This window comes from Crotalus tigris, unplaced genomic scaffold (genome assembly GCF_016545835.1).
Source record: "Crotalus tigris isolate CLP2741 ecotype Arizona unplaced genomic scaffold, ASM1654583v1 scf7180000017731.4096049, whole genome shotgun sequence".
Lineage (NCBI taxonomy): Eukaryota > Metazoa > Chordata > Lepidosauria > Squamata > Viperidae > Crotalus > Crotalus tigris.
This window is the reverse complement of record NW_024096599.1, coordinates 1,406,024-1,418,849: the sequence shown is the minus strand read 5'-3', so window position 1 is coordinate 1,418,849 and position 12,826 is coordinate 1,406,024. Positions and strand designations below refer to the sequence as shown.

Below are 12,826 nucleotides of genomic sequence, written 5' to 3'. Positions count from 1 at the left end.
GCTACCATACCATAGCAATTATTTCAGCAACAAATATAATTAATCAGTGGGAAATTGTTAGGTATTTGGATGAAGAATTCTTCCAAAATTACATTGAGATTTATGCACTGAAATGATTGAGAAATCAGCTGCTTTAATTTCAGGAAATGTTTTACATTACTACTTGATATCAGAAAACTGAACATTGACATAGCTCCTTTACCCTTATTTTAAAGAATGATGAAATTTTTATAGAAATGAATATTTGACAGATGTTAAACTACATACTGAAACATATAGAAGAAAATATTGTTCCTCTTATTGTTACCTAACTACAGGTAGACCTCAATTTACAACAGTTTGTTTAGTGATATTTTGAAGTTACAATGGCACTGAAAAAAGTGACTTATGACCATTTTTCACACTTACGACCATTGCAGCATCTCTATGGTCATGTGATAAAAATTCATACAGTTGGCAACTAACTCATATATATGATGGTTGTGGTCAATTGATCACTTTTTGCAACCTTCTGACAAGCAAGGTAAATGGGGAAGTCAGATTCATTTAACAACCATGTTACTAACTTAGCAACTGCAGTGATTCACTTAACAACTATGGCAGGAAAGGTCATGAAAGGAGGAAAATTCACTTAACAACTGTCTGGCTTAGCAACAAAAATTTTAGGCTCAATTGTGATCATAAGTTGAGGACTACCTCTAATTAATTGAAGCAAGGCTTACATCATGCCATAGTCAAGAGAATCCTATGTCTCTCTAAAACACTCCAACTTGGAAATGTTCCAGAAACTTGTAAGGAGAAAAATCATTACAGGCTGCAAAGAAATACCTGTCTGATGGCTAGAGAAGCAGCAGAAGCAACACTGGAGATGATAGTGATGGTGAGGCCTGGAGACGCTGGAGGTGCTTGGCAGTGGGCCTTTTGAAAAAAGGGCAGCAAATTTATTTACTTTTTCAAAAATGTTGGTGGCGAGCCAAATGTTGTGTAGGCCTGCTCTATTGATTCCAATACTAGTAGTATAAAAACAATCTTTCCATCTTTCTTTATTTTTCTGTTTTGTTTTCTGTTACTGTTGTTTGAAAACTTTATTTTATTGCTTTCTGATATGAACACAAAGTTAAGTATCATTTGTATAAACGCTTTTCCTGCCCCTTACTCATTTGCAATAATGATCCAATTTGGGGCTGAGAAAGAGGCAGCTGGTGAAATGGTATTATGACATATTAACAAGCTTTTGATATGAATTTGAATTGTTCTTCCTATCAAAAGATTGATGAAATAAGGAGTTGGGTTGGCATAATCCACACAAATCTATTAAAGTTGAAAGTTTTCTGCAGTATTTGCTGATTTGAAATTTCAGTTTGGCTATGTCTTGCTATGCATCATGGGGATACTTTCTTAAAAAAAAAGTCAAATTCCACCATTCATGTCAAATGAATTGGTTAAAGCAGGTGACATATAACCTGGTAGAGCACAAACTTTAATAAAGAAGTTGGAAATCTGTACATAGAAAGAAATAATTTGTTTATATACAGTGAAGAAAAACAGCATTTCAATGTTTTACACTGCTAACTTAACATAACCTTAGCATATCCTCTCCAAATTGTTTCTCTTAGTGGTCCCCAACCTTTCTGGTTCTGTGGACCAACAGCAGTAGCAGCAGTGGTGGGGGGGGAGGGGAGGGTTCCGCTTGTGCACCTGCCACTTGTGCAAGTGGACCTTCGTGCACGCACTCACCGCTTGCATGACCAGATTCCCAACTGGCCATGGACTGGTACCAGTCTGTGGAACAAGGGTTGGACTCATGTTCTACTTAATTGCTCAGCTTACAAAAAGATAAGCATTCATATTTACAGATTACAAGTGTGATTGTATTCTTTACTTAAAGAATGATATGGTCTGGTTCCAACAAAATATTAATCACAAGTTGTGGAGACTCATTTACAGGAGTCTTTGGTTCTAACATTATCAGTTCCTTTCACATAAAGAAAGAAAATTAAACGTCAAATTAACAACAATTAAAACTTAACCAAATTTAGATGTTATGATGAATTGGCAAATCCTAACTATTCATAAAAGTTAATGGAATGAGAACTAGCACTGACTGATGAAGAAAGAGATTGAAATGATCATAGACAGTTCAATGGAAGTTTCAACACAGTGTACATCTGTTGTAAAAAAAAGGCCAACATGATAATAAGGATAACAAGGAACAGTATTAAAAATAGAGATGCCAATATATAAATCAATATTCTGTATGATGAGGTCACTGGAGCAGCTTCCCTATGGGGAAAAGTTGTGACACTTGGAATTTTTTGTCTAGAAAGGCGGCAAGTAAGAGAGATTGAGGTGTGCAAAATTATGCATGCTGGAATAAAGTCAACAAGCTATTTTCCATTTCCCAAAATACTAGGACCAGAGGTCACCCAATGAAACTGAATCCTCAAAGAATCAAGACAGACAAAAAAAAATGTAAACACAAAAAAGCTTGTTGTAACTTCTACCTAAATCAATAGGGAAAAATAAAACATGACTTTACGATTAAGGGAATAATTAAGATACAATTAAGTTAACTTTTCTATTTTATCACATACCACCAAAGTTCATTCATTTATTTAGAAGACTAAATTGTCAGATGACAAGAGAAAAGTCTGTTCCTCAGGTTCTTCTCCTACTATGGTAGCTCTAGATAACTGGAAGAAAAAATTCTAATAAAAGCACCTTTTATGTGTTCTGAATTATCTGATGTTGCTATATTACACAGGACAGCCATACATCCCAGTGGCTCTTACTATACTATAATAATGTCTTAAGGAGCTTTTACAACTATTAAAAGAAGACAATGGCTGTTGACAAAGATAAGATTTATAATAAAATTAAGGCAAGTGAGACTTGGCTGATTTTATCCTTAATATTGCCATTTTTACGTAATTTATAAGCAGTTAAGAAACGTGAACGTCAGCAGCAAAAGGAATTTAGTAAATAGATGCTGAGCTTACTGTATACAGAGGTTGTTAAGAGAATTTTTATTATTTGAAATTTATTTATTAAATAAATTTATTAAATTTCTATGCCATTCATCTCACTAATACAGCAACTTTGGGTGGCTTACAATATAATAAAAAGTTAAAAAGTGCTAAAAGAATTACAATTAGAATAAAAAGATTAAGAACTAAGATGCTGGGCAGCTTGGGGATGAAAATCCTCTCTACCCCATCAGCCATCCCCAAGCTAGCAGTCCCCCTTCTTTGGTCAATGAGATCCAAAGTGAGTCCTTTCTGCTGGAATGAGTTTGGCAAATTAGACCTATGAGGTTAAGGGGGGGTCATCAGATATCCTGAATCCATGCCTTAAAGGGCATAATCATCCCATGGTACTGGAGGATCTCACCCAGTAGTTTCATGTTAAATATAATTAGAATTTCTAATTCTGTTATCAGTTCTGTTGTTCAGTGTGCGTCAGCTCTGCTACTACCAACAATCTAATAATAGCATCCTTTTAAAGTATCTTTTTTTTCCTCCTTCATGGATTACTGCCTTGTCGTGGTGAAGGGGCTTACGTAGCTCAATGAAGCTATGAGCTATGCCGTGCAGGACCACCCAAGAGGGACAGGTCATAGCAGACAGTTCTGACAAAATGTGATCCACTGGAGAAGGAAATGGCAACCCACTCCAGTATCTTTGCCATGAAAACCCCATGGACAGTACCAAAAGGCAAAAATATATGATGCTGGAAGATGAACCCCTCAGGTCGGAAGGTATCCAGTGTGCTACTGGGGAAGAGCAGAGGGCTAGTACTAGTGGTACCAGAAAGAGTGAAGTGATTGGGCGCTTAGCTGTGGATGCATCTGGTGGTGAAAGGAAAGTCTGATGCTGTAAAGATCTTTTCTCCATTCCAGGAACCTGGAATGTAAGATCCATGAACCAAGCCAAACTGGTCAAACAAGAGATGACAAGACTGAACATCGACATCTTAGGAATCAGCGAACTAAAATGGACAGGAATGCGTGAATTTAATTCAGAGGACCATCAGGTATACTACTGCAGGCAAGAATTCCTCAGAAGAAATGGAGTAGCCTTCATAGTCAATAAAAGAGTAGGAAAAGCAATACAGGGATACAATCCCCAAAATGAATCCAAAGAAACCATTCAATATCACAGTAGTCCAAGCCTATGCCCCAACCACTGGTGCTGAAGAGGATGAAATTGACCGGTTCTATGAAGCCCTAAAGCACCTTATAGAATCAACACCAAAAAATGATGTTCTTATCATCATGGGGGATTGGAATGCTAAAGTAGGAAGCCAAAATATAAATGGAATAACAGGCAAGTTTGGCCTTGGAGTACAAAATGAAGCAGGGCACAGGCGGATAGAATTTTGTCAAGAGAATACGATGGTCATAACAAACACTCTTTTCCAACAACCCAAGAGATGACTCTACACATGGACATCACCAGACAGTCAACACAGAAATCAGATTGACTATGTGCTCTGTAGCCAAAGATGGAGAATATACATTCAGTAAAAACAAGACCAGGAGCTGACTGTGGCTCAGATCATGAGCTTCTCGTTGCAAAATTTAGGCTTAAATTGAAGAAAGTAGGGGAAGACACTAGGCCACTCAAGTATGAACTAAACCATATCCCTGATGAATATACAGTAGAGATGACAAATAGATTTAAGGAATTAGATCTGATAGACAGAGTGCCTGAAGAACTATAGATGGAGGTTTGCAACATTGTACAAGAGGTAGCAACTATAACCATCTCAAAGAAAAAGAAATGCAAGAAAGCAAAATGGCTGTCTGAGGAAGCTTTGCAAATAGCTGAGGAAAGAAGGGAAGCGAAAGGTAAGGGAGAAAGAGAAAGATACACCCAAATGAATGCAGAATTCCAGAGAATAGTTAGAAAAGATAAGAATGCCCTCTTAAATGAACAGTGCAAAGACACAGAAGAAAACAATAAAATAGGAAGGACCAGAGATCTCTTCAAGAAAATTGGAGATATGAAGGGAACGTTTCATGCAAAGATGGGCATGATAAAGGACCAAAATGGCAATGACCTAACAGAGGCAGAAGAGATTAAGAAGAGGTGGCAAAATTACACAGAAGAACTATACAAGAACGAGCTTAGCATCCTTGATAACCACAATGGGGTGGTCACTGACCTCGAGACAGACATCCTAGAATGTGAAGTGAAATGGGCCTTAGGAAAGCTGAGCAACAACAAAGCTAGTGGAGATGACAATATTCCAGCTGAGCTATTCAAACTCTTAAAAAATGGTGCAGTAAAAGTGCTACTCTCAATTTGCCAGCAAATTTGGAAAACTCAACAGTGGCCACAGGATCGGAAAAGGTCAGTTTACATTCCAATTCCAAATAAAGGCAATGCCAAAGAATGTTCAAACTATCGCACCATTGCACTCATTTCACATGCAAGTAAAGTTATGCTTAAAATCCTACAAGCTAGACTCCAGCAATATGTGGATCGAAAACTTCCAGAAGTCCAGGCAGGATTTTGAAGAGGCAGAGGAACTAGAGATCAAATTGCCAACATACACTGGATCATGGAGAAAGCTAAGGAGTTCCAGAAAAACATCTACTCTGCTTCACTGACTATGCTAAAGCCTTTGATTGTGTGGATCACAACAAATTGTGGCAAGTTCTTAAAGAGATGGGAGTACCAGACCATCTTATTTGTCTCTTGAGAAACCTTTATGCGGGCCAAGAAAGAACAGTGAGAACTGGCCACAGAACCACTGATCAGTTCAAAATTGGGAAAGGAGTCCAGCAAGGCTGTATTCTGCACCCTGCCTATTTAACTTATATGCAGAGCACATCATGAGAAAGGTAGGGCTAGGCTTCCGGTTCCGGTTTTGTGGCGGTGCGGTCGAACAAAGGGTGTTGTCCCTTTGCCGATCGAGTTTCCCCTGCCGGTAGAACCCTTAGAGGGTCAAAAAGACGCTCTGGAGGAGCGTCTACCGTTGAGGAGGCTTCTTGGATAGTTGCAGAGGAGCGGCGGCGTCCTCTGTGCACCAAGTATCTCCTTTGGGCCGACAGGGTAAAGATCGGCCAATAAAATGGTCAATCATTTAGCTGCGCCAACCGTAAGCCATAAGATCATCTAAGCAAGCAGGCCCACCATGGATGATTCGGTGAGATTTTTTTTTTAACCTCTATTTTCTTTTTTTCCTGTGAAAAGTTTTTTTTTCTGGAATTATTCCCCTTTTTGTTGAAGCGGCGTTTTAAGAAAAGGACGAAACCTATTTTTGTTTTAATGGCTGATTCTATTTTTGAATACTTTGGAGCCCCCAAAATTTTTCTTTTAGAGAGATTTAAGAGGCTATGCATATGGAGAGTATTATTTTTTTATTTTTTTATGTTTTCCGAAAAGACTGATTATTTGTAACTTTGATTACTCGTTGGGGGACACCTTTTGCTGAAACTACGTATTGCTTTTGTTATTTTTTTTTTCTTTTCTCTTGGAATTTGCATAAAGGAAATAGACTAAGAAATTTGGGAGGAGATGGATATTGAGTGTGTATTTAAATATAGTCTCCCCCAAAAAGAGAATGTCTTCAAATATGATAAAAATGGAAGAAACCTGTTCAGACTCTATTTATAAATATATTTTGGATAAAATCTTGGAAAACATGGAGATGATAATTGCTTGTAAAAATAGATTTCTTTACATCGACAAAGTCAAGCACAAGCTTTAAGTGAAATTGTATTCAAAAGACTTGCTCTCAGCTTACTGAGACAGAAGAAGCAAATGTACAATTGGATTTGCAATCGATACTGGGAATAAGCCTTGATATAAATGGTCAGATGACCTATAATATGGAAATGGAGGAGCTTACTTTGGAAGTTCAAGCTGATTTGCAGGTACCATTTGGCTTTTTGAGAGAGGAAAAACTATTGGAAGAAGAGCAAAACTTGACTAAAGAGGACTATACCAAAAAAAAGGATTTCAACTAAAGTTTATGCAACCTTGAAAAAGATGGGAAATGACGCTTTGGCACGAGCTTTTCAGAATGACTATAACTTTTATACCAGCCTAAGAAAATGGATAATGGGAAACCTCTTGCTTTTATGCACAGTGTGGAGATAATCGGAGAGCTATTTGCGGAACTAGAGACTCGACTATGGAAACCTATTTGGAATAGAAGGAAACCCAGAATAAGATATAACTATTAAATTTGAGATGATAATTATGGATGGTAAAGGTTTTATAGCAATTTGGACTGTCTTGGATTTGGTTTGTGTTAAATGGGAGGCTATTATGAAATGATTAGAATTTAATATTGAAGTATAGCAAGTATAGCAAGAATATGTGTTCTTTTGTGTGTGTGTGTATTTTAAAAATAAAATAAAAAATAAAATAAAATAAACTCCAGAGATGGTAGAGGACAGGAAGGCCTGGAGAAACATTGTCCATGGGGTCACGATGGGTTGGACACCACTTTGCAACTAACAACAACAAAAAAGTATATTTTTATTGTTTTGATTAAGTGTCAGGTATTGATATCCCATAGCTACTACTGCAAATAAGTGTCCTTTTATTTTAACTAATAGTGACATTCATCTATGATATGGAAAAGAAAGCTAAACAACCTTATTAATATTGCTTCACTAGCCTTCTTATTTTATGTTAGGGTTCCATATAGGTTTAAAGTATTAAGATAGATGAAATAGTTTGATGTCCCATAAACATATTCATAATACTTGCTAGAATTATTATAGAATTATCATACATTACTAAACAATATATGTAATTATGATGATACACCACCCAGAAAACCTACAGCAATAAAATAAATAAATAATAACAATAACAATAATAATACCTTGTCTATCAATATTACTCACATGGTACTTAATACATAAAGGAAAAAAAATGATATAAAAAGAATAGGATCAGAAATGAAAATTTAAAAATATATAAGTAAAAAAAAACTACCTGCATACTGCTTGTATTACATAAAGGAATGAAAAGGCAGGGGGATACCTAATATTTGCTAAGAACCAGCTCTGAATGAGAAGCAATAATATACCCCATAGATTTTCAGCTTCCTTTCTTATGTGAATCATACTTGCATACTTCAGTTCTGTAACCCTTCAGAAGTATTTTCTGTGCAATTCTGGCTTGTATTTCATAAAAGTATGTATGTGCTGCCATTTGGAAGAAGAACCTCAATCAATTTCATTATTTCTTTAGGTTGACCAATTAGTTCAACATACTTTCTGGAAATCGGTAAGCTCTGGAAAAGCTTTGTTATATCAAAATAAACATAACCAAAAATTCTTGATCTAAATATGTAATTTAGATTTTTACTTCTTAGAGTATTGACTTTTTAGTCTACATTGCTATTTCATAATGGTTATGTTTATTTCTTCAAAGAAATCAAACAATATCAAAAGTATTTCTATTTATTTTTATGAATGAAAAGATGCAAAACTTTACCCAAAATCCAAATGACCTGAGTTTTCTCACAGATGTTCACCTATTTCTGTCATTCATTTATTTTCAATTTCTTTATAAATCCTCTCTGTTACATGAATGGAGTGATCTAATATATATCTAAATGAAAGCTTGCTAAAGTGACAGTTCATGGCTTCAACTCTCCAGAGTCTATATTGTTTAAATAATATGAATTTAGGAACATTCTAAAGACAACCACTGAAATCTTTTTCAATGTACAATCCCATCAATCAAGTGTTTTACTAATACATCTAAATATAATCTAATAAAAATGATATAATGTATCATTGACAGATTTCATATTTTGAAAAAATACTTTTTTCTTTCTAATTTGAAATGTTTGTATATTGTTGAATACTTCATGTGTAGGTAACAAGTCTAGATTTTTCATATTTTTTCCTTTTTTCTATCTTGCTTGTTCTGTTTTATTAAGTTCTTATATTTTATTTTTTATATAATTTGTTTAGTATTTTTAGTAAGATTTTTGTTCTCTATGTGGATGCCGCTTCCGGAAGTCTATTCTGGGCCTGGGCAACAGAAAATTACCTACTGGTTCTACTGAAGTGGTGCGAACTGGCTGAATCCCACCTAAGCCTGATATTTCCATAATGCTAGTCATATTAATTAGTTATCAAGAGTAGAGTCTGCTGCTGTCCTTACAATACTTGCTAAATCTATCCTAAGTTATCTATGGAATTAATATTGTACAATCTTATTTTTTTCCCCTGTGGACAGAAAAATATGAATTTTCAAGGAAAATCAAATCACAAATTCACACCTATCCTTTAATTGGATTGAATTTAAATATTTTCTTTTCTACTTTGAAGGAATTGTCCACCTGGGAAGGACTATTTTATTTCTTCTATTGGATTGCTCTGCAAGTAGTAAAATTAAACCAAAGATTTTGCTTACTTTCTATATTTGCTCATGAAACCTATTGCCTGTTTTACTGAGCAATTTTGTAAAATTTTCATACTGAATTCAATATTCACCTTACCTTCAAGTTACAGAAGAGATACTGATAAACATTATATCATTTGGGCTGATTATATGGTATATTCTGGTGTACTTATTAAAGTTTGGTTATTTTAACAGAAGCACTCTAACATTAATTTGCTTACAATACTATCAAAGAAAAATGTCAGATCTGAGTTTCATTCAACACTTGCAAACTTAAGGTGTAAAAAACAGCATTGCCTCTTTAAAATCATCCATAAAAAGGGTTGGCCATAAAGTTTAGATATCTTTTATTTAAGAACATACAGGAGATTTATATCTCCATGCTCTCTCTCTCTCTCTCTCTCTCTCTCTCACTCACTCTCTCTCTCTCTCTCTCTCCCTCTCTCTCTCTCACTCTCACCCACACCCACACCCCAGAGACATTATAGGCCCAGGGAAGTAAGTTTACTGGGCAAAATAAAATATGATAAGTAAGCAAAATAGACTATTAATTACTCACCTTTTCTTCATAACTAATATAACTCCAAGAAATATAATGACAAACAGCAAGATTCCTGCAATGATGCCAGCAATTTTAACAGTATGATCTGTTTGCTTCTCTTGTTCAGGATCTGGTTTCCTCGTGGCAGCACCTAAAGTCAATGTTTGAAAAGAGAAAAGAAAATAAGACATTGAATGCTTTGCTTATTAGTTTGTTATCATAAGAAGAAGAGTCATCATGGCTGGCAGACATAAAACTTTTATTTCTAGGGCCTGCTGTTGTTTATAGAAAATGTAATTACTCCTAATGCCAAAATAAATTTTAGTGCCAACAGCTTACTGCCCTGTTTTTACAAAGCAATTTGTTATATTTCAAATTATAGGTGTTGCCTTCCCAGTTTGTTTTGCTACTTTATTGTAGTTATTGAAACAGTAACTACTGTAAGCTTTTATCCAAATTTAATTTGCTGAAATGCATTTTGTAATTTTTTAAATAAATGAAGCACTAATTCCTTAACATATTAGCTTAAACACCTGAAAATGTGAGATAAGCTAATTTAGCATGCATTTTACCAGCAATTCTTTTGTTTTTACACAATAGATTTTTTGCCTTTGGAAATATAAATCTAGGTCACATCTGGTGGGCAAATGACTCCTTCTAAGCAATTTATTCATAAAATAGAAAACAGCTGATGATCATACCACTGGCACCTACATTTTATATCTGTTTAAATGAGATAACCAGTGCCTTATAGCAGTCACTGTCTTAAGCTTTTGTAACCTCCTCATTACAAAAACAAAACAAAACTGTTTGTTCTGTTTATTGCATAATGCAGAATATTAGAATCTATGTCTTATGAACATTCATTTTCTTGAAAAATAACTTTAGCATTAATACTGTTAAGGATGCATTATTTAGTTCACTATGTTGACCTCCTTGCAGGACTTCTGACATTTTAATCAAAATCTGGCAGTATCCATCATTTGAGGTTCCATGTCACCTTCACAAGGTAGACAAATCATCCTGGAAACAAGTCTGACTTATAAGCTTTCTCATTAAATTTCCTGGGAACTGACATGGATGTGAATGACAAAAGAGTAAAATGTAATTATATTTTAAATCTGGGGAACAACACACAACAGAATCAAGTGATTAAGTGTGTGTGTGTGTGGGGGGGTGTTGGCGGCCATCATTTGCTTAGACAATACGTTAATGTGTATTTCTGAGGTAGATTTTTTTTTAATTAGTCAACATCTAATGATGCCAGACTTCCAATGCCATTTGAAACTTTGGAAATAGAGCAACATATAAGCATAAATAAGTAAACAATAAATGACACACTAAAGTAAGCAACAGTCAGGCTTATAAAATTATTCTTGCTAGCTTATAGGATTAATTAATTGAAACATTAGTTGAACAACTACTATCCATTTTGTGTCTAATAAAGAACTGAACTCATTTTCAATCTGCAGATACAATAAATAAAGCCTTTCTTCACTGGAAAATTCCCGGAACCAATTATATACCAACTTGTCAAATGAAGACAATATTGAGGTTACTAACCAGAAGAACTACGATTGTCTCAGTACTTAGTAGTTTCTCATATGGCACATCTCACAATTTTTATCAAGCTTTTTGTCATTTCCATGATGAAGAATAGGGAAGCCAGGGAAGTGAGCCAGATGTTTTATATGTGCCAAGTGTGAGGAACTAATGATCTCCAGATGGTAATATTTTACTATTAGGCCACACAAATTTACATTGTCAATGTTTTCACACTGTCAGCAAGCTACAGTTATTTTTACTACAGTTTTTCTGTTTTTAATTTCAATACCACCTGTTTTCATACTATGACCTTTGGTATAACCTTACACAAAGAATGTCCCAAATGTGCTTTTTTCACAAGGCAATGGACCTTCTTGTTTTTCTTGAAGATGTTTTGCTTCTCATCCAAGAAGCCTCTTCGGCTCTGTCTGGATGGTGAGGAATGGCAGGATTTATACGCTTGGATGAGAAGCAAAACGTCTTCAAGAAAAACAAGAAAGTCCAATTGTCTTGAAAAAAGCACTTTTGGGACAACCATGATCTGGATGACTGAGAATCTCCATAGACACTTACACAAAAATCAGCAAAGAAGGAATGACACCATATCCTGGAAGAGTACAAGAGAAAAACAACAACCACAACTCAACTATTTTAAATCAATTTAAGTTTGTCAAATTTTCTTTACAGCCTTAGTAGAAACACAAAGGTTCAACAGTACATAAGGCTAAAAAGACAGGTATTTGCAACAGCCTTCTCCCGCGCTCTCTAGATGTGATAATCAATAGCATGTTGTCTGGAGATTCTGAGAGCTTAAGGCAATATATATGAAATACATATACGTGGAGAAATTATGTCACCAATTGCATCCTGATGTTTTAATAAGCAATTGTGGTCTCATGCTTGCTAAGCCATATGAACTCTTACAAAATATGAGTATTATGTAATCATGCTATGAAACTGTAGCTTCACTGCATGTAATACCAGTTGGAATGTACAGTTAAAAGCCAGAGATATGAAAATGATTTAATATAAATTTATTTGAGTGTAAAACACTAATTCACTAATTCACCTTACTGAACTTGTTACTATTCCTGTTAAATGTTATATTACATTATATATAATGGCATCTATTTTTTTGATATGTTTTTTTTTCCACAGCTCCATTCTTTCAGAGCACATTGTTTCACTTTAATTTTTCCTTTAAGCCCAACCAGAAGTGGGTCAATTTCTTTTCATTAATGTTAAATGTACTTTTTGTGATGTCTTAAACAGATGTTCCTATCAATATCACAATGCCAGCACATTAAATTATTTTTTAAAAATGAACATCATTTTTATATATAATAATTTTTATATATAA

At 34.9% G+C, this 12,826-nt stretch overlaps 1 protein-coding gene across 21 annotated transcripts in view; it reads right to left on the bottom strand.

The window, feature by feature from the left end:
* Nucleotides 1–12,826, bottom strand: part of PTPRM (protein tyrosine phosphatase receptor type M) — a 482,202-nt gene that overhangs the window by 176,019 nt on the left and 293,357 nt on the right. For all 21 annotated transcript variants that reach the window (XM_039339174.1, XM_039339176.1, XM_039339175.1 and 18 more), the window contains one exon: nucleotides 9,940–10,072. In XM_039339174.1, the coding sequence (XP_039195108.1) occupies nucleotides 9,940–10,072 (133 nt within the window). The remainder of the gene's footprint in view (nucleotides 1–9,939; nucleotides 10,073–12,826) is intronic.